Here is a 19764-nt window from a genome sequence, read left to right as displayed (position 1 = left end):
CTTTAATAAAAGTAAATAGCTATGCCAACCAAAGATATTTCTATTTATCTTCTCTTTCTCTGAAGCAAACTGTGTAATGGCGTACCAGATTCTGCTCTCTTCCCTTCTGCCCTACCACCTTCCCAGGGGGTTCCTGGCTTCTCGGTGGCTGACACTTTTGAGGAGAAGCAATACATCTTGCAGAGAGTCCTTTCCCATGAGAAAATACTGGGTTGCAGCACACAGAATTTCCAAAGTAAATGGCATCTGTCCAGTGATCTAAAGTTGATGTACTGTCTAAAACTGTAGTTTGTCCGGCTTCTTTTCTCTAATTCTCTCTTTGATTTAGAAACCTTTTGAAAGCATAAGGGCTCATCTGTACCAATATTACTATTTACACAGAATTTCACATCTAATAAGTCCTCAGAGCTCTTTCCAAATGCGTATTTCATATTTTTTTGTTTTGATATTGCTGTTGACATTACCATAGTGGGAGACTACCACTCTTCACTTGTTCCAATAGCAGATTCTGATTGTGCAAATTATTAAACTGAAGTGCAGACAGACAAGAGAGGGACAGAGCAGTAGAAACTAAGATAACTACACCAGATTAAACTCCGCAGGGGGGTTGTGGTTCGAATGTTCTATGGTTAGCTCTTCCAAGTAGACTTTGGTGTGCACCAACAGCATGCTTTGGGATGTGCTGCACACACACAAATAATGCTGCTCTTAGGTCATAAAAGATATTTACCAGTATGGAGAAAGGTTGCCTGGCAGTTATGCCCATGCTGACTGCCATCAGCTTCTGAGATTGCTTAGGTAGTTCTTTCTGCCTCTGTCTTACTGCGTTTTTCATATCTTCCCTGCTGCACTTGAGACTTTTCTACACCAAGAACCTCGAGAAAACACTTTATTTAACTTTCACCTTTTGTTCATTTTAGGATCAGGATCCAGGCTGTCAATGAAATTGGAGCTGGACCATTTAGCCACTTTATTAAAGCAAAAACCAGGCCATTACCACCCTTACCTCCTCGGCTGGAGTGTGCTGCAGCAGGTCCTCAGAGCCTGAAGCTGAAATGGGGCGATAGCAGTTCCAAGCTTCATGCTACTGATGACATGGTCTACATCTTACAGATCGAAGACAGAAATAAAAGGTAAGAGATCTGATTCGTCTTGTGTTAATGAAAAATGAATTCTGGCTCATGATAAAGTAGTTGTGAATCACAGTAGGAGAAACATTGTTTTCATGGTTACTTGATACTATAAACATGCAAAAAGTTGTTTTAATAGGGATTCTGTGCCTGTAGTCTAATGAAGCAAAATTCATAACAAAGCTGTCAGTTATTGGAGAACTGTAGCCATTGCTGTACTGTGAAATTTTAGCAAACTACTGTCTCCTTTGCCAGTAAAAGTTATTGCCAAGTTTTATGGTCGCAGCAGTTTTCCCTTTGGGGTATGCAAAGCGAAGATATTACACTCAGTGTGGAATGCATATTAGTAAAAGAGCTGGTGATAAAGTCAGAGGTCTAGGAAGAGCAAAAACGGGGCAGATAAAGGCTTTTTGAGTAGTACGTTGCTTGGGATTTTGGATCATTTGGAAAAAATGGACTTGGCATCAACTTAGTAGCAACACAGTAATTATGAAATAAGAATTCAGAAGAGCTTATCTACTGTGTTTCACTTCCAAAGTTGTCCTCAAAGCCATAAGAACTTTCAGTATGTAAGAAACACAGAAATGGGCATTAAATAGTCCAGGAAGAAGCTTTTCACAAACAACTTTGTTTTGGAAGGTTTGACAGAATAGCTCCAAAGATCTTGTCAATGATTAAATATCACAAATGGTTCATTATTTACTAAGAAACACTCTCCGTGAGTTTAATTGGGTGAAATAACTGGTGTATAAAGTAGAAAATCCATAGGGACCTTCAGTACAGATCATAATTTGGTGTAAATTACCATGATTCTTTTAATATAAATAGAGCTGTGCTGAGTTTGTGCCAGCTGAATATCTGGCCCAAAAGCTCTAATTCTGAGTAATAAAACCACCATGAATTATGCCTAAATACCTCCCATTGTTTCAACTATACTGATACAGAGTTCATACATGGTCCCCTGTGTTAATACTGAAAGGTGTCCAATGAATATAAATACCCAAAAGTCTGAAAGTCTGACTGATGAAACAGTTTCTCTGGAGTGCTGTGATGCTTGTCAGGAGCCCATCACCTGCAGCAGCATGTGATCAAAGTAGCTGTAAAGAAACATCCAGCAGCCTGCTTTTGTATGCTTTCATGTAGCAGTGCATGAACTGCAAATTGTTCCAAACCTGGAGGAGTAAGTTTCCTTGTAGGAATGAAATGAGTTATGTTACCTGGCAGCAGAGAACCGAGGCTGTTTCTAGAATCACTGTTTGGTTTTGCACAGGCTTCCTTCTTCAAATGATCTCTTAGGAGCTATTAATTAAGAGGGTTTGCTGCTCCTCACTCTTGTTACTCTGTTATGTCTTCTAAGCCCTGAATTTGAGTCATAGCACACATGGGCTCCCAGAGATGCAGTGCAATCACTCATCTATGCTGATTGTTTCGTTGTATGCATGTGAAAACCACTGGAATACAGTCCCTTGAGCATGGGCATCTTTCATTGTGCAGTGCTTTGACAGACTAATGCAGGTGAACTGTGATGTCAAATGGGACAGAAGGATGATTTGGTATCTTCTGTGGCTTGAAAGGATTGTTGTTGGAAGGTGCCATGGTGTCCTCTCTGCTTGAAGAGGAGATGGCATCCAACTCTGGGCAGGGCATGGATAATAGAGCCATAGGGCTGGTCTCTGTCATGTCCTCCATCTTTCAGAAGTTATAGTTAATATCTTCTCTGGGACATCTGAAATTACTTTTATCTGATTGATATCCCTCAATTTAATATTGCAATTTCCTCTCTGGTGAATCTGCATGCTGTTTGTCTGTTGCAGCGTTCCTTACTGAGTTTTGAAATGTGAGATAACTTTAAAGTAATATCAAAGCATTTTCACCAACAGAAATACATAGATGACCAAATTATTTTTAAAAACAAGAATCACCATGGAGTCTGTTTCTGACCCTAGTCGTTCAGATAGCCTTTTTGTAGAGATTCTCTTCTGCTGCTGTGCACTGATAGCCAGCCAGTGCTCTTGAGTGTGCCTTGGTCATTAGGAATTGTTTTTAACTTTTCCATGCTGTAATGAGCCAGCAGGCCAGTTGTTGCAGACTAAAGGTCTCATTGATTGCAAGGGCTGTGAAACAAAATACTTGGAAATCTCCTGACACTGATTAATGCAAGGGCTTGAAAAGGTGCACGTATCAGAAATGCACCTGCCTTATCTGCCGTTAGCACCTCGGTGTGTGACATCTAGGCAGATCAAATTAATCTCTCCTGTCCTTTCAATTATGTGTAGCATTAATTGGAGATGAAAAATCTGTTTCTAGAAAGCACAACACATGGGAACGTTAATTGGAAGCAGTTGACCTTTACGTAAAGAGAATGATAAAATGTCAGTGTTTTTTAAATAAACTAGCATTCCTAACTGCTGTAACATCATCAAGAAAATCATGTTAATCAGGCAGCACCCTTTTCCAGAACGCGGTGCATTTTTCTTCTCCCACTGACACAAATGGACGTAATTACAGTAATGCTTCTGAATACTCTTTTTTCTGTATTATTAGTTAATTATCTGTTAATTAGCCTTCAGTTGTTCTACAGGTAATTAGTGTCGTAAAATCCTTCTGATGTCTAGTCCAAAAGAGAGAATTGTTAGATACATTGGTTGTGGATCATTCATTGCATTGCTTGTGTTTCTTTTAGATAAATATTATCTTGCATTCGAGATCAGGTCTGTGATTTTTCTATATGTGTGCAGGCATATAAAGAAAAACATGTGTAATTATATTTTAAGAGAATCACTGGGTGGTTGGATGAGAAGCAGCTTGAAGATATTCTTTTAAAATATCAGTGAAGGATCATTAGCTATTCTTAAGATGTCTGCTTCTATAAGTGGATTGTTAGGTGGTATTTTCTGGTGTTCTGCACAGTAATTACTTTTGTTGTGCTTATTTGCTGAATAAGCAAGTTAGGACCATGTGCCACTGGGCAGTGTATGACTGTAGTGCTATTACTCTTCAGTAGCTTGTAAAATTTTGTTTATGTACATATACTAGTCCAAAGTGCTTTGTTAAATTATAGGTATTTTCCATTTAAGGGCATACCATTCATTAAAAAAAAAAAAGTGGTAATTTGATATCTTTTGGAGACAGTGAGGTATAAGAAAAACATCTTAAAGGTTTGGGATATGTTATATGATCTTATGAGTCCTCACAAGACACAGAGTGGGATGCTTTTCAATAAGTTTGGTGGGAAATTGACAGCAGTGACTGTTTAGTACCCAGTGTGGTCATGGGGTTCTGCTTACACTGGGGCCACTTGTCCATCTTCAGGTGCCAGCTTTGTTTTGCTGAAGCTGGAAAGCAGGAAGGATGCCTTGCTCCCTTAGCAAGCTTTGCCAAAACCAAATGACTGAGGCTGTCACGGCCGTGGATAGCTCTGCACATGCTGTGCTGAATGAGATTCATTTTAAGGTTCACAGAAACTGTTAGATGCTGCCGTATTAATAAAGCTGCTGCACAAGAGAGATAAAGATGCGTGTGACTATAGGAGCATTAATTTGCTACTGCTTGAATGGTGTTCCGTTCTGTTTTGGTTTTAGCATTATTAAGCCTACTACTGTTTATATCTTCTGTTAGCTTTTAACACACTGACGTTGCAAACCATAGCATCAGTAGCTGCTCAGTCATCTGCTTCTTCTTGACTTCTGGCAGGGAGTTGGATGCTCTATGTAAATACCCCCAAATCCTTCACCAAAATGCTCTAAATTCACATTGTTGTGCTCAGTATTGTCCTGTCTTTCTGTTCCTTGGCCTCTGATGTGGTTGCACGCGAGAATCACAGTGAGCACTTTGCTGATCCTTCCTTCCATTCCTCCTGAATATGCCCAGCAATGTTGAGATATTACTGTTTATTTTTTCCCTTGGGAATCATTCAGAATTAGAACCTTTTCTCCATCTCTTGTTCATCCTTGAAGATGATTTTCAAGGTGCTCAGTTGTCTTCTTTATTACATGCCTGATCTACGTCTGCTGTAAACAATAGAATTAATGTACTCTATGTGCAGCTTCTCTTTGTCAGCTCCCAGAAAGTCTGAATGATTACACAGTTCTGCAGTCTGAAAGGGGACAGAAGGGAAGCAAACACAAAGCATCTGTAGCTTTTTCCTCTCTGGTAATCCATTGGGAAGAGTACAATCCTGAGGCTGCTACATGGCTGGGTCTTTGGTTCAGGCCTCCCATGCTCTCTGTATGCTGCTCGTACAACGTGGTAGGCCATAAATCCCAGCTGCCCTCAGCAGCATGAACTTCAAGGGGAAAGATGGTAACTCATCCTTCCAAAAAATTACATTTTCTTGCTAGGTGGGAGATTCTGTGTGTTAAGGCATCTTCGTTCTCCATAATTCTGGAAATCTGACAGGTGACCATGGTAAATACGGATTATGTGCTTGAATTTGGCAGCAGGTGAAAGGATGATCTCAGAGAAGCAAACTAAAAAGCAATTTAGCTGCAAGTGCTCCTTACCCACAGGCTAGACATGCTAAGTAATTAGGCAAAGAAAACAAAACTCTCTCCATTTAACTTCTAGCACTTCTTCTGCCTTTTTCTTCTCCAGTTTGTTTTGCTTTTTTAAGTACAAGCAAAGAAATATCATCTCCTGTTGTTATGGCTGTTAACAGAAGCTACACGGCTGCCATTGTGAGGAGCTTGGTTTCTAAACATGTCATGAGCAAGCCTATGTGATAAGGTTTCCTAAAGGTATCTTCTAGAAAACAGATCTTCAGATCAGAGAGTCCAGTGTGCCTGGTCCAGTCCTCAAGGTAGGGCACCCAGGGCTGTGGCAGCAGTGGGACTGCCTGGCTTTTTTCCTCTCAAGAACTGAGTGTTCCCTGTGTTAGGGGGGGAATTACATATTTTTGTTTGGAAGCTTTGCTTTCCAGGGTGTTACTGCATAGTGTAGAGAACTGCTAACTGGGAAAGAAAATGGCATAAATCAGTGAGTGTTTGATAATGTTCTTCGGAGAAAATAGAGGAACAGTGTAAAAGCAGTCAGTGGGGGTTATAATTGAGCAGATAACAGGCACAATGCAGTAACAACTTTAAAAGTTGTGTTGATTGGTGAAATTCATGAGCTTTGCTTTCTAACCGTGCAGCTGTCCAGGCACAATGAACAAAAGCCCCAGGTCACCAGGTCATACCTGGGGTGGATTAATGATTTATCCACATAAAAGTGTGTCAGATCACCACAGTTCTGTGGGAGGCAGAATCGTTCTCTTGTAGCCCTTGTACTAGGCTCCAGATTGCTGTCTGTCTTAGCGCTGCGTGTTACATTTTCTTTCAAATTTAATTGTTGCAAAGACAATTGCATTACTAAAATATAAACAAAGTGAGAGACTTTGAAAGGTAACCTGCTGATTAAAATGTGCTCAGCACTAATGAATGAAGGTTGAGCAGCAAGTATGTTCATAGTCCTCTGCTTGACTGAAAGTGACTGAAGTGGAGGAAGCCAAAAAAAGCTCTGACATGTAAAACATTTCCAAGAAGATCTTCGTGGTGAATAAGAAGGTATTGATGAAAAGCTAACAGCAGTGGTGTCTCCCAAGCAATCATTCTAGGACGTTGTGTTCTCTCTTTTCCAGACTGTGTAAGTAAATGAATAATCCGTGACTGACATGAGAATGTCTGGGAAAGTGAATTCGGATCACTCAAGTGGGAGTGAGATTCTCGGGAGGATGTGGTGCTCCCTCGAGATGGATTTCAGTTTGTGCTGTTAACTTAGTGGAGGGGAGAGGCAATATTGCATCATGTTAAATGCTGACCCTACAGGTTCATTTTAATTAAAATTTTATATGTGTATATATATATATATAAACAATAACAAAACTACACTAGAAGTGTGGGTAGCCCACATCCTTTCTCACATGAAATATCAGGGCACGATGTGCAGCGCATTACCTTTCAAATTGGGCTGGGGCAAACCTCTTAGTAACAAAAATGTATTGGTTCTGTCAGCATAGATGAGGATTCACATGAATGGTCCGTGCAGACAGAGGTTAGGGAATGACCATGTCTGGTCTGAGATGCCCTCAAGTATGTTTCAGTTTTGTCTTGAAAGGGGATTGTGTCAGAAGAGATAGGAACCAAAGTGCAAAACGTTTCTTTAAGGACATTCCTGTGCAGGAATAGAAACGCTTTTGGGTTGTTTCAGTCACAGGTGTCCCCATACAGTTTTACCAGTATAACTGCTTTGACATAGTGTTGGAGCAGCCAGGGAACAAATCCAGTAAAAGGCTGCGCTGTGTCTATCAGTTCTCAAATCCAGTTCATCTTTCAGCCCTGTCGGTTCATTAGACATGAACTTCTTGCAGATGAGCTCCAACCTGGCTTGTTCTTAACAAAAGCTGTGGAACAGGTCTCGGATGAAGCACGTGAATCATGTCTTTGCAAGAAGGCAAAGGTGTGGAACTCTAAAAGTGTGTTTAATGGTATCTTTAGATTTTAAAAATCTACTTTCAATAATATGGACATGTGATCATGTGGACAAATTGTTGTCTTTAGACAGTTGTTAACACATGCAGGCATTGCAGTAATGACAGCATGGATTGATTCAGCTTTAAGGTCATTGCAGTCCTTCAGCAGAAGATGTGGGAGTCTGAAAACAGATCAGAGGGTGTATTGCTCCAGTTCTATGTCCATCTCCCTCAAATGGGAACTGTACTATCTTTTTAAATAACAGAAATAACTCCGGAGAAGTATAAAGTAGCTGTGTTGGTCATGAGAAAAATACTGCTATTGTTATATGTTGATGTATATATGGTGTTTTAGAGTTATAATGTTTCATCTGCATTGTATTTCTTACATCACGTTTTACGTTCCCCAAACATTATTGTCATGGTAAAGCCTAACAGCAATTAAGTTTGATTGACTTGTTAGTCAGCCTTTCTTCTTCCAAAATTGGAAGCCATCTTTCTTCAAAGGTGGTTGAAACCCAGTGATAGAAGTGCGCTTTCATTGCGGTCCTGCGTGCTCAATGTGGATGCAGGCTTTTCCCTGATGCTTTTTGCTTTTGTTACAAGTAGTTCTTGAGCTAGAGAGATGGAAGTAAAAAGGGGTAGAGATGGAAACTGGATGGGAATATAATTCCGATTCCCAAATGATAGGAAGAGCAGAAGTACCTTGCCAGATCTCTTTGTCAGCATTATGAAACCTTGCTTGTGTTCAAAAGGCAAAGCTGTAATTTTAAAGCTAGCATTCATTGGTATTCACTCTATAAGTACGTCTAGCAAGTGCATTATAAGTCCAGACTGTGTGCAGAACTGTTAGCTGTAAAGTATATTTAGCCTCCTATCCTTACCTAGCTCCACAAGAAGTGCAGTCATCTGAAACGCCGCATTGCTGCTTTTTTTGCTGTTGCCCTTCGGTCAGAGCCTCTGCGTGCCCTAAGTACTGCTGGCCTGAATAAGGGGCTTGCTCATCATGCAGAGAGCCCCAGGACACCTTACATGAGTGCAGATCTGTTGTCTTTTGCAGCTTTCCGTTGCTGTTGATGTGAGCCTCAGAAAGGCAGGATAGCAAGCATAAAGTGCTTAAAGCTGCAGAAGCCTAAGGTTGGAAAAAGTCTATCTTTGGATACCAGCTGTAAAATGTGCCCTTAAGAACTCAGGAGCACTGCTCTTTGATTTTTAATCAGGGTGAGGGGTTCTCTAGGACTTGCTGGAGGTAGCGAGTCACTTCAGTCCTCAAAGTACGTTTTCAGCAATTTAAATTACCAGAACATTTCTTTTATTACAGATGACTTTTGATCTTTATACTTGTGTGGGTTTCAATCGTAATATAATCTGAATGAATTTCTGTCTCTGAGAGCTAATGGCAGATCCAGTTTCTTTGAAATGCTCAGATTGGTTGTACTGTGTAACTCACACAAACCCAAAGGGATCATAGAATCATAGTGGTTGGAAGGGACCTCAGGAAATCATTGAGTGGATAAATCATCCCCTGCCAAAGCAGGTTCCCTACAGCAGCTCATGCAGGTAGGTGTCCAGGTGGGTCTTGAATATCTCCAGAGAAGGAGACTACACAGCCCCCCTGGGCAGCCTGTGCCAGTGTCACACGTTTAACTTTAAGCTATCATTTTGCAAACAATTTTCTTGGGCTTCTGCTTAGATATCCATTAACTCAGATAAATCTAAAGGCTCACAGATTTAACATTTAATCTACGCATTGCCACATTCATTAGAGGTGCCAAAGATGTTGCAAAAGGCATTTAGATGCTACTCTGGCTGAGGAGAAAATAAAAAATAAAATAAAATAAAAGCAACCAGTCTATTTCAAAGGAAGATGCTGCTGAATTGGATTTGAATTTGAATTTGAATTTGAGGATCAGGAGTTATTACCCAGAGTAGAGCTAGCATCTAGATCAGGAGGTCAAAAACACATCACTTCGTTGGCTTCCTGGGGATTTCAAATTAGCTGAAATAGCTCAAGTATTTGAATAATACATTGAATAATGCATTTATCTGCACAGAGCAATTGAGTATGGAAGTCGGATTCTCTCTTACAATCTGTACTTATTTTCCTCTTTTTTTACTTTCAGTTGATTTTATTCTGCATTATATTGTTGGACATGATTGTGTGTGTTGACATTGGGTCTTGTCAATGGGAATATTTTGGTAGTCATATGTTTGTCATGTCTTTTTCTTCTTCTCAGCATGCTTTCAAGCAGACCTTTGTCATTACAGATGTCCCCACCACCCCTAAGGCCCTATCTTCTTTCAATCCTCAGTGTCCCCCTCCCTGTAACCATGCTTTCTCTCTTCCATTTCACTCATGTTCCATGATGCATGCTCTCTGAATCTCTCTCTGTCTCTGCTGTTGGGCTGACTTGAGGCCATAAAGCCCTCAGAGCTGAGAAGTGTCTAATACATTGAATACAGTCCTTGTGTTCTGATTTAAATAGTTACTCTGGATAAAGATGGCACAGATGCTAGTAGGATCTCATCTGTGGGTCTCGGTGTGTGAATGAAGTCTGAATCAAGCAGTAAAAAACCCAGATTGATCCTATTCTTAACATACTTCTTGTACTAGCAGTGCACTCAGTGCATTGTAGCAGAATGTGATTTGAACCCATTTTGATTACTAGGTAGCAAGAAGTGCATTGACAGAAGTATTTCTGGATAATTCATGTAATTGTTTTGCAAGATAAGTATTAGTTGCAGAAGGGACAGTGTTCGTTCAATGCTTTGCAAAGTGTGTTCTGCCAGTGTTCACATCTGTGTGTTGAACTGATAAATGTAGTAGACTGAAATGTTCCCATGTAACGCTGTTTTCCCATTTTCATTGTTTCCAGGTTTATTCCAATTTACAGGGGACCAAGTCATACGTACAAGGTACAAAGGCTGACAGAGTCCACCTGTTACTCATTCAGAATACAGGCTGTCAATGATGCTGGGGAGGGACCCTTCTCAGAAATATGTACCTTCTGCACAACTAAGTCAGTCCCACCTGCAATCAAAGGTATGTAGCATTTCTTCTTATAAGTAACATAATTACTTAAGTTTTTGATAAGTGCAGTCAGTTTGTAAATATTAACATAGGTATGCAGTAATGCAAAAAAATGTGTCTTTTCTCTGTGTCTGTGAATAGTTAAATGACATGATGGTGGAAAGAGAAGTTATCACCAAAATGTTCAGATAAATAACATAAATGTTATACCTGCCAGTGTTGTTATGCAGCAACTGTTACTGAGTTTTCTGAATGATGTGAGGAGGAAATAACAGGTGCACTATGTATGTGTACATACCAACTTCAGTGTTAGTAAAGCTGTGTGCTGTTTCAAGCTGCGTAGGTGATGATCAGCTAAGCAGTTCAGAGTTTATTTTTCCTTTAATTTATGAAATTAATAACAATATTTCACTTGTGTAAAACATCAGATTCGTTACCTCGCTTAGCATGTGTTCTGCTAGAAGAACAAAAGGGCTAATTAAATAAAGCTTTATAATGTGTGAATTCTGCCCTAAGTAATTCTGCTCCTTCTTCCAAGAAGAAATATTATGAAGGGAGCGGATTTGATGTATTTGTTGTCAGATGAGCTGAAATCAGATGCCGTGCTGACCTTCTTTTCCTGTGAGCTTGCACTCATATGTCAAGCAGTACTGCTTCCTATGAGAAATAACACTGCTTAGTCTGCCAGAGAGGTATCATTTGTTCCGCTCTATTTGAAATCTGGCTTTGGTGATTTTGATGCCATTCAAGATTTAGAGTGGGAAAAACACAGGCGGGCTGCAGTGCCTCTGGTCTGTAGACTGGCTGCTCTGAGTTGCTCTCAGGAAGGACTGTGCCCTCAAGTGCAGGGAGAGCATCAGCAGTCTGGCTTCACTATGCTGAAGTCTTCATTCGTGAGGATCCCACCCAGCAAAGGAAGCTCATGCAGGATGAAGCAGGCTCGCTAGGATGTGCTGAGCCACAGTTACTGCTGCCATCACTCGTAGCTGCACCACCTGGGTAAAGGCAGCTGCAGTCACGTTGCCATTCTGATGGATAGAAATCCATTTTACTAAGTTCAGATTACACTTAGGATTTTGTTTTGGCAAAACACTGGCTGTAACAGAAGAAAGGGCACAACGAAAGCTGTGTTAGGGAATACTGCTGCGAGAAGGTGATGCTATGGGGAGAAGAGATCTGTTGAGGCGGTTAGCCAACATAAATGTGTTGATTCCTTTCCATGCTATACAAAGAAATATGCATCGTGAACTTTATTCTCCATCAGAAGTGCATGTTTATTCTCCTGCAAAGCGTCCTAATTACTCAGTAATGCTGACCCTAAAATAATGGCAGGTGTGTGTCAGAGAAAAATCTAAATGTGACAGAGTGGAAGGAGGGAGGAAAATAATTGAGACCGTTGTTGTCAGCTGTGATGGAGGCATCTGTTAGCAGTCCCTCAACACAAGCAGATGTACGGAGAGAAGCAAATGGATATTGATTACATCTGGGTCTGCATATGATTCATGTGTTCCTCTTGGGTGGTGGCAAATTAGTCTAAAATTCATGTAATGTGTGCAGCCACAGCAGCAGTTGTTTCCTTGATAATCTCCTGTTATCTGTTTTCATGGCTTGGGAATCTGTATCTCCTTTAACAAGCTCATGTCTTTGCACGTGCACTCATTAACCACTTGGTAAAGTGCTCAACCACCAGCATTTCTCCCAGTTTCACGTTTTGGTCAGGTGCTTTCTTGTTCTGCCTGATGAGTGCAGTGGCAGAGCCTGATGGCTGTCGTGGCTGTTTTGATCCCTTCCAGTGGCAGATGCTGATTTCTATACATACACATGCTCAGCTTTCCTGTGAGCAACGCTGTCAGGCATTGTAGGGCATCTTGTGGCTTTCTGCTGGTGAGAGATCTGTTCACAGAGAGGGCATTTTAGCAGATAATGAATTAATTTCTTAGACTTGCAGTCTAAGCCCTATAAGAATACCAGGTCTGATCATCACAGTTCCAGGCTCGGAATTACTTTGAGTCCAAGTATTTAAAATAATCCTTGTACGTTTGCTTCCCAGGCTTGAATGAATCTATAATATCGGATTATTTAATTTCTCTTCTGACATTCCTCCTCTCATTTTCCTGAATGAAATGTTTGATACAGTGCTCTCTTTCGATGCCACATAACCAGCTGCCTTTGAGCACGGGAGGAATACGCAGACATCTCCACTGCTGCAGTGTTTGCTCAGTACTTCATGAAACTGATGCTTTTATTAATACCAATGTAATTTGTGAGTTGGCTTTCTGCTTTGGAAAGTTCAGTGCATGACATTGCAATGAGATATTAAAAGTTCAAAGTTTTCATCATATCCACTCCCCCTAAATAGGGGTTCATGGATGACAGATGAGAGGTACCTCTAACAGCTCACTTTCGTTCTACAATAAACTTATTAGGATCATGTTAATCATCTCTGAATTTCACTCAATTTTCTGTCTCAGTGTTACTGTTCTACAAGAATCTAGAACAGCTTAAATCAGGCAAGACCATCTTGAAATGAATTGGACTTTTGAGAGACTTATAAATCCAGTCCCAGTTTTACTTTCATCTCCTTGTGATGGTAATTTGATTTTTGGCCACATAAATATGATACAGATTGTGCTGTTAAATCCTGTCATGTCCTGAAGTTCTCTTTTGAAAATGTTCTTATTTCGTAAGCGTTTTATTAAATAAAAGTGACATTTCAATGCAGACCTTATATTAAATGCCAGCATATTCATTTTTATTACAGCTCCTCGGGTAACGCAGTTGGAAGGAAATGCCTGTGAAATTACCTGGGAAATGGTCCCACCCATGAAGGGAGATCCTGTTGGTTATGTTCTGCAAGTACTGGTTGGAAGAGAGTCGGAATATAAGCAGGTAGGAGAATGGCCTCGGTTATAGTGCTCAGTTGATGATACAGTGGAAATGTTTTGGAACATTCTGTGTTGTTTCTTTCCCTGTATTGAATTACACCCCATGGTGATGTGTCAGGTGAGCTTTGGTAGAGTCTGAGTCAAAATCAAGAGCTGTAGTAGGTTGTTTTCACCCCAGGGGAATATATAGAACATTGTTATTTCAGTGGAGCGATTTATGCTTTCTCCAGAGTTGGTTACTATTTCCAACTGAGCTAACCTTAAGGAAGTTACCATCCTGTCCATCCATGTTTACTTCTGAACTGGTTGGCCCTAGTTGTCCGAAGAGGGGACGAACTAGGTGGGTTATCTTCCTGATGCACTAGATCAGCTCCTGGATTCTCAGGGTAGCTTTCCAGACCTTGTATCACAGATTTTGCTCAGACAACTTTGAATTGGTTTGTTCAGCCTTCCCATTCTTGCCTGGGATTTAGATGCATGAGTATGCATCATTCATGCATACTGCTGCATATCTAGTGCCCTGCAGGAGTTGTGGGCTTTATTGTACCCAAAATATGGTTGATCCTTCTTCATTTGTCTGTATTGATTACAGATCACAAATGGATGTGTCCCCAGCGCTTCTGAAATGGAGCTCAATCATAGCTAAATCTTTTTTTTTCACCTTTCACACCTCTAGCTTTGCTGTTTACAGTGCGCTTCATCTGTGCCCTGCCTTCTCCCCATCTTTTCTTTCATTGTCATATGCATTCATGTGACCCAATCAGATTAAATTCTTAGAAGTACAAGTAAGGTGTTAGTTTCTTTGCAACTATACCTCTACTTCAGTCTATTTTCAAGTGGTACTGCAAATTTTAATGAATTATCTAAAATAACTTAAACCTAAATGCAGGATAATTCATGTGGGTGCTGAAGATTCATAAACCTGTTCGTTTTGGGGAAACATTATTGTCTCTGTGTTGTTAATATGACCTTTGTTTACTCTGGTGGCTTCTTAATGTCCATGTTAAGTGGATTACATGGACCCATTCTGCTGTTGCTCAATTGACAGAATAGGCTCAGCATAATCTCTGTGTGCAGCTTTAGGGAGCTGCAGTGCTTACTACACTGTGGTCATGTTTGGGGAGAACTGAGCGTGGCTCCATGTTCCTTTTAAGTTTGATGATGGCTTAAATCTTTGCAGTCAAGAAATGGTGGTATGAAAAATATATATAAAATACATAAATACTGTGAATAGCTTTGTTGAGCTGTTGAGCAGCTGTGCAGCACTTCATTTCATGTTTAGGGCTGCTCATCCTCAGTCTCATTCATTTTCATTCATCCTCTAGGATGCAGTTATGGCTCTTGTGTTCTGTGATGTGTTTTACACCAGATCAAACATAGGTGAGAAGGGTTTCACAGAAGAAAAATTCACTCCAGAAATTACGTGAAAATTGAAGTATTTGAAGTAATGAACACATAAAGGCTTTTCACTGTTACAAGTGTGTAATCCTGCCCACAGTCAGAGAGCTTTATTTGTGGCAATTTAAAGGCAACTATTTAAGCTAAGACTTTAAAAAGATTTAACTAGGAAAATGTGTTAAAAATCCACTGAGCTGCATCTCTGTGTCTGCTTCCTGTTTGTTTACTTGAGTTCAATGTAGCTAACAGCTGAAAAAAGAAGTCTCCATCTTATCTCAATTCCCAAATTGTTGTTTCAGCATTGTAATGAGTAAAAGCTGATGAGTGTGAGTTCATGTGCAGGTATCTCCTTGAGTAGAACAAACCAATTAAACTCTGAAGCATTTACAAAGCATTACCATCTGTAACAGTGGCTGTGCAGAATGGAAATCAAGATGATGATATACATGAATCTATTTTTTGTTATGAGATGTGAGACTGTTTGATATATGTCTGTTCCCCCAGGAAATTTTACAAAGATGTTGTTATTTCAACAGACATAGTAGGAAAATGTCAGTATGCCTCTTGCAATACTGGCTTTGCATTCATACTGTTCTTATGTATTTTAAACTAGTGCGATTGTGTTTTATGACAAGAATGTGTTTGACATAGCGGATCTGTGTCTTCTCATTCAAATAATTTCTTTGAAAAGAAGGATCCTGTCATCGAGAAAACTGAGCTGGAACTTTTTCATGGCAGTTGTGCCTGACATTTGAAAACATGACTGCTTGGGGAGCAGTTGTGCACACAGTGCAGTGGTGTCAACCATAGCATCTGCTTGGACTCGATAGGAAGCTCCTACAGCTCATCACCCAAGCTGAGGTTGAGACACTCGATTACTGTTTCTGGAATAATTTTATGTTACAGATCTTGATCCAGTTGTTTGCTCTGAAGCCCTTCAGAAGATGCAGAATGCAATGTTCTTCTGCATTAATTTCATTTATGGAAGGGATGCTCTTGAGAGAGCTAAGAATACCTAGGAGGAACCCACTGTATTGTACTTGTGCTTCATTTGTGTTGTAGAAAAGCATTGAAACTACATGAAATAATAATTTCCGTTCACATATAAAATAGGAAATGCTAAAGCAGTTTCACTTTCCCCTGCTGCAGCTTTTGCCACTGACATGCTTTTGGGTAAAGCTGCAATTTCTCTCTAGATAATCTCCCCTGAGCTGCCTCCCTCTGCCTGTAGCCCCATGGAGCTCTCTGCATCCCACCAACCACGCTTCTCCTCCGTTTGACCTAGCAAGGGTTATATGAAAGTGCCTAAATGCCATTGCTTTTGGCCTGGGGCTGTAGCAGTTCCTGCCCTCTTCTGGGTAAGCACATTGCAAATATTTCTCTACTGAGTACTGTCAGGAGAATTTCATGTGCAGGAGCTGAACAGATAGTAATTTGGCTACCTTAAAGCACGTTAAAAATGTAAATATTCCCTATTTCCTGAGTGATGTGTTCCTTTTGGTCCCTTTGTACCTTTTATCTATTTGGGTACATCAAATAGCAATGCCATAGGGCATTGCAGTTCCCTTTAAGGAAATCAGATCTTCCTTGTTTACAACTGAGGAAGGAAACCACTGCAAACTCCAGGAGCTGCTGGCTGAGGTTTGTGTTTCTGTCTCCTGCAGTTTTACCGAACAGAGTTGATTCAGTTAGAAGTTTGTATTCCATTGTGTCAGAATTGTCTCCAGCTTTCCATAGGTGTACTCCTGAGTTAGCGTGAGGGGCTGGGAGGTTGTGCTGGCTTGCAGGAGAAGCTCAGGGTGTCGTTCTTAGTGCTCAGCTTCCTGATGCCAGTTCTGTGCAGCGACACAGAATAAATAATGTATTTTAGTTAAGAGATTTCAAGTGCATCCCACCTCCTGGAAGGTTGTCTGGAACGAGGGTCTCTGCTTTGCTTTGTTGAGGGGAGACAAGACTGTGCACACAATTACCACGGGTTTATAACCATCTCAGCAGTGGAGTCAGTGATGCAGATTGAGTTTGGAGAAATTACTCAGGCAGTTCCTTAAAGAGAAATCTGTCAGATGACGTAGAAAAAATTAAAGTTGTCATGTGGGCGTGTTGATAAATGGGTTGAAACCTGCCTCCCTCTCTTTGACCGTACAAAGTAGGATTTTTTCATTGTGAAATGCATTGCAATGGAACACAACAGCCAGGTGTGGTCATCTTACACTTGCTGGTGTGTTGCTTATGGAGCAGTTGTGGCCAACGTTTTGTTTTTTTTTATTACTGAGAAAAGATTGAAGCTTTGGGGAATTATATAATGACATCTGTGAAACTGAGAAATACTTGCCTACAGGAATTCTCTGAGCTGCCTGTTTTGATCAGTAGTATCAAATGCCAAAAGGAGTTTTGGCGGCGGTTTATTACTTCTGATGATATTTTCACTGAGGGAGCAAGCCAAAAAACTCATCATGTTTTTATTATATTCTCAGGTGCCTAAACAGAAAAGCTATTTCTAGGAGTGAAAGGGATAAATTGGATGGATTCTTTAACTTGTTGGCCACCGAAGCATACTGTGCTACATTTAAATATGTCTTATTTTATACAGTTGTATTTGGTTTAATATTTGTTTAGGAAATGCAAAAGCTTTATGCCTAGTTATCGGGTTTGTTTTGTTTTTTTTGCTGTTGTGTATGTGAAGCCTGTTCACAAAGTCTAACTGCTTACAGCCAAGTGTGTGCTTTGTGCTGAGGGCATCCTTGCCTTCCTGCGCTCCTGCAGAAACCAAGGTGGGCAAATGGAGCAGAGGCAGCACAGCAGGCAGCGACTGCAGCCACGGGGCCCTGAGGGTGCTCCTGCAGCCAGATGTGGAGGGCTCAGGCTGCTCTCAGAAGTGGATGGTATTTAAGCCCAAGGATTGTTTGCCTGCTGCTGAGAAGGGACAAAGCTCCAGTGGTGCTAACTCATCCTCAGAGCACCAACAGCAGAGCAATTGCTGCCACCTTCCTAGCTCTGGCACGGGAAATGTTGTCTTTATCATCATGGAGTATTCACTCACATATTTAGTGTACTTCTCACTGCTGTTCAGACTTTCTTTAGCGATACACTGTTCTCTCATTGGTCTGTCTGGCTTTTTTCAAAGAGCTGTTGCCTTGAGTGGCCATCTCTATTAGGCTGTAATGAAGATGTAGGGCTTTGATTAGCTAACCGTAGCTGCCTTCAGTCACACCAGTGTTCACCACCCCAGCAGAGCAAGTAACAGCAACAGTGAACCGGTTGTTTTCAGTGCAAAGACAGGTTGCATGTATCCTCTCTTTAGCATAGATGAAATGTAATGTATGAAGTTTGGGTGGTTAATTTTCTATTAAAATCATTTGGATTTTGCTTTTGTTTTGGTTTAGAAGTGGTGATATTGGTGGCAGAGGTCTGTGATTATCCATTTTGAAATGGGTGACAACGTTACCCAAAAATACACATTGCTTGTAGCTTTGCTGTAGGATAGATGCCTTGGGTCATGACATCTCAGAGTGTAATGAGAAGGGAGTGAGATGTGTCCCTGAAATAGAAGAATCCTAAATGGTCTTTACAAGATGTGGCATTGATGATGGAGCAGGTGGAGGACAGTTACCACAACTGGTGCTACTGGAAATGGCATTGCTGTTGGAAGATAGATGCAGGCACTGCCATGGTGAGAGGTGTGCTTTGCAAACAGGTGTTTCAGCCTTCACTTTATGTCTGTGGGCTGGTAATTGTTTTTTTATTTTCAGTGATGAACTGCTGCAACTTAATGGCTTGCTTTTCAGTGGCTTTGTTCCAAGGCAGCAGTGTTAGCAGAGCTGTGCTTAGTCTGAAAACTCAGTCACCGTCATTCAATCTGTACTTGGAAAAACTGTGAAAGTTTTAGAGGGGAGAAAATGAATGTAAGGAAAACTTTAATCTTTTGTCCCGTTTCTTCTTAAGCAATCAGGCTGCCTTCCTGACTGAGGGATGACTCTCGGGAGTAAGCATGGGCAGGGAGGTTGCGTCCTTAAGGTGATGTTTAGCTGAGCTACCAATCTCCTATTTTGATTGTATTTATCTTTTCTCCTTTCTCTGGGGTTACACCCAGGAAGTGATTTGTCAGCTGAGCTTTAATTTCACTCCTTCCACTGCTCTCAGCCAGAGCTGAGCTGCCTCTCAGGAGGCAGAGATGCGCTCTCCTCCCCTCCCGCTGCGAGGAGTTAAATGAGCAAAGGAATGTGCATCTGAAGTTCAGGTTTCTCTTCCAGGAGGTACAAGCACTCTGTGACACATTGCTTTTGATTCCGACAGCCCTGCCTTATATAAATCATTGACGGGTTGGTTGTTTTTGGAGTTCATAAATGTTTCCAGTGGTCTCTTTCCATTTAAGTCGTGGAACGGTCCCTTAGCGGTTCGGTTAATTCTCTTTCTCACATTGTGATTCATGCTGTGAGTCATATGTTACCTCCATTCAATTAGCGCAAACACATGGCGGATTTGGGTTATTGAAGAACCAAAAGCAATGCAACCAAGAGGAGCTTTTTATATCTTACTAAGATTTTATTATTTCCAGAATTCAGAGAGTGCAGTTTCTGGCATAATTGCTGACTCTTGAGAGAAGTGTGAAGAGAGAACGTTAAAATAATGCTTGTTTCTGATTTCCTGACTGTGCAGTGAATGTCTTGCAATAACCTTAGTTTGCAGATTTTCTTCGTTTTGGGGCTACGTACACTCCTCATTCCTGAGACGTGTTGGACGTATAGTCACGCCTTAACAGTACAGAAATACATTTGTGCTGCTTATCACGCCCACGAGAGATGTGCACCTCTTGTGTGTGGCATCTTGTCTGGTCTTGCCTACCCTAGCGAGTGCTCAGTCTGCTGAGCGCTG

The 19764-nt window shown here is 40.9% G+C and overlaps 1 protein-coding gene across 2 annotated transcripts in view; it reads left to right on the top strand.

Moving 5' to 3' along the window:
- The window catches only part of FNDC3B (fibronectin type III domain containing 3B), a 145169-nt gene that overhangs the window by 122388 nt on the left and 3017 nt on the right, over window positions 1-19764 (top strand). For both annotated transcript variants that reach the window (XM_065748462.1, XM_065748463.1), the window contains 3 exons: window positions 921-1133; window positions 10455-10621; window positions 13371-13498. In XM_065748462.1, coding sequence (XP_065604534.1) covers window positions 921-1133; window positions 10455-10621; window positions 13371-13498 — 508 coding nt within the window. The remainder of the gene's footprint in view (window positions 1-920; window positions 1134-10454; window positions 10622-13370; window positions 13499-19764) is intronic.

Source organism: Cyrtonyx montezumae, unplaced genomic scaffold (assembly GCF_038088225.1).
Source record: "Cyrtonyx montezumae isolate F1298 unplaced genomic scaffold, pur_monq_1.0 scaffold_5, whole genome shotgun sequence".
NCBI lineage: Eukaryota > Metazoa > Chordata > Aves > Galliformes > Odontophoridae > Cyrtonyx > Cyrtonyx montezumae.
The sequence above is the reverse complement of the archived record's forward strand: the minus strand, read 5'-3'. Positions and strand labels throughout refer to the sequence as shown.